This window comes from Nanorana parkeri, unplaced genomic scaffold, assembly GCF_000935625.1.
Source record: "Nanorana parkeri isolate BGI_ZX_2015 unplaced genomic scaffold, ASM93562v1 scaffold697, whole genome shotgun sequence".
In the NCBI taxonomy this organism is placed as follows: domain Eukaryota; kingdom Metazoa; phylum Chordata; class Amphibia; order Anura; family Dicroglossidae; genus Nanorana; species Nanorana parkeri.
Window position 1 is genome coordinate 238,291 of NW_017306965.1, and position 2,450 is coordinate 240,740.

Consider the following 2,450-nt stretch of genomic DNA (forward strand, 5'->3'; position numbering starts at 1 on the left):
TCTCTTTTAAGCTCAGACAAAGTATTCGTGTTACGTCTATATTTGTGCAGAAAAACATATGAAAAAATTGTATATTGTTTAAAAAATGATCCTTTGTTATGTGTCTTGATCTGAAACTTTGACTTGTACAATTATAAAGTGGTAATAAAGCCTCAATAGTTTTTTTTTTTTGTTTTACATATAACTACTGCTAGCAAGTAGTAGATATACTGTATGCAAAAACATTTAAAAAAATAATAAAGTTGGTAAATAGGTAAAAACTTACCTCTGTATGCGCCGCTCACTCCTAGCTGTAGAATCCAGCTTCCTGAACGGCCGTGCAGAAGGAGATGTGTGTGGGTGCATGTGCAATCGATATCACCGGAGAGGACAGGACGAGAGACACAGTATCAGTGAATGCACGCAGCCGAGAGCACCATGCCTGCCCGACATACTCCATGGGCCCAGGAAGAAAGAGGAGTCTGCACTGGATCTGTGAGCAGCACCAGCACTGGAGCGACTTTTTTGGAACAAGAGGCATCACGTAAGGTAAATACTTAAAGCAGCACTGGAGGGGGGATGCAGCCTTTAATGTCACTTTAAGGCATATTATGGATACCAGTACTGTGTCATATGTGTGTAGTAAATACAGTAATTAGGCTCAGGTTCTATTTAACTATTCCCTTTAAGCTACTACCTCTGATCTGCTGCTGTTGATGCCCACAAATACTGCTTTGTTCAGTAAAAATATTCTCCTTGAAGTCCACTGGAAATCTGGCACTTTGAAAGTGTTGATCTCCTGTGCCCTCTGAAGAGCTTAATGGATCCCCCTGCTGGCTTCCATATCATTACAGGATACAGTAGTAATAAGAAAGTCATTAGAAGGAACCAGTGAGAACTGTGAGGGATCCAGGAGATAAATGTTCCAGGAAGTGTCAGTTTTCCAGTAGACTGAACGGAGCAGTCTTTGGCAGTACAGGTGGCAGAAAAGATAAATGTCTACACTCTTTTTTTTTGCTGGTATGCCAGGGCTGTGTAAATCTCAGGAATGAATTGACATAAATAAAAACCGTTGGCATGTAAAAAGATCCTTTATATGCAGGACTGAACAAATCCCAGGAGCCAGAGATCCAATGTTCCTTACAAATTACAGCTGGTGTCCAGCTTTTGAGGTTTTCTCTAGCTGTTGTCAATGGAGCTGGCTCCAAAAAAAGGCATTTGTCTACCCTTCTTAATATGTATTTCATCTCTATATTCAAATATTTTCCTGGAGTTCTGCTTTAATATTCAGTACAAAAAGCACATAGAAAACCAAAGCCATGGGAGAAAACTTCAAAACCCGGGACGCTTCCTTGAATCCATGCACAGTTCACAACCATGCCTTTAGGCTACAAACAGTTGATGTCATATAATGTGTAGTCAAAGTTCAGATTGATGTGCTTTATCTAGATCAATACCAATTAATGGATGATTGGTAAACTTTATGAGTTGTATACACCTTCTCCTTCCATGAAGAGCGTTCTGCCATCAAACACTTCTTCTGTAATTTGAGATCAGAAATGTATTGTTCTTCTCAATGCAATTAAGGGGAGGAAGAAAGATGACAAAGTCTTTTATGTAAGATAAACATTTTGGGATATTGACCGCATTATTTTTCTTGAGTGCACTAGAGAGGATTTCCTTATCTCTTTTGAAGTTTTATTTACAGAGGAATTACAGGTAAATCTGAAAGTGGTCACCTTACACTTCCACCTGGGTCATGCTGGAACCTGTACAAGGGGGATGGCAGGTCTGCGCCTTTAAACCGGCGTTCACCTATAGCATGACAGAGAGCTGCTCCTACGGCTTCACACCTGACTGCAGAACACAAATAGATGATGTCAGAGCTGCATTCGGCTTAATAGTAAAGATCCCACATCCTACTTAATGGAAGGGATGAAAAAGGGAATGTTTGCTTTGCTAACTGAAAAATCATATAATTATTTTTCCCCGTCGATTTAGCTTACATTGTTTATTCAGCTAGATAAAATCCAAAAGAAAGATCCTTCCAGAGACCCTTGAGTGATTGGCACCACAGCCCTGGAATCAGTAGAAAAACAGGTGAGTATGTGGAGTTTTATAGGTGCCCAGATGACAGAACCAAGAATTTACTACAGTATTGTGTCAAAAAACTCTTTATTAATAAAAAAATATTAAAATCATGTAAAATTAGTATAAATGTATAGCTTCCTTCGTAGCAATACACATTAGTACCTCCAAAGCACTACTCCAAAACATAAGTAAAGCATGTTCATAAACAATAGCCATATGTGTGTTCTTTCAAAAACTTGTTATATAATTGTCTCTTCCTTATAATGTTGGGAGTAGTTAGCATTCAGCATTCAACGCATTTCGGGCAACAAGCGCTTCATTGGGATTTTCTGATTATTGGAGGGAATCTGGTCTGGAAGCAGTCCATGTACACATGTACA

The 2,450-nt window shown here is 39.1% G+C and overlaps 1 protein-coding gene across 1 annotated transcript in view; it reads left to right on the forward strand.

Annotated features, from left to right (window-relative positions):
* The first annotated feature begins 417 nt into the window (after positions 1-417).
* The window catches only part of ADAMTS18 (ADAM metallopeptidase with thrombospondin type 1 motif 18), a 122,726-nt gene continuing 120,693 nt past the window's right edge, over positions 418-2,450 (forward strand). The window contains exon 1 of the mRNA XM_018563795.1: positions 418-528. Coding sequence (XP_018419297.1) covers positions 418-528 — 111 coding nt within the window. The remainder of the gene's footprint in view (positions 529-2,450) is intronic.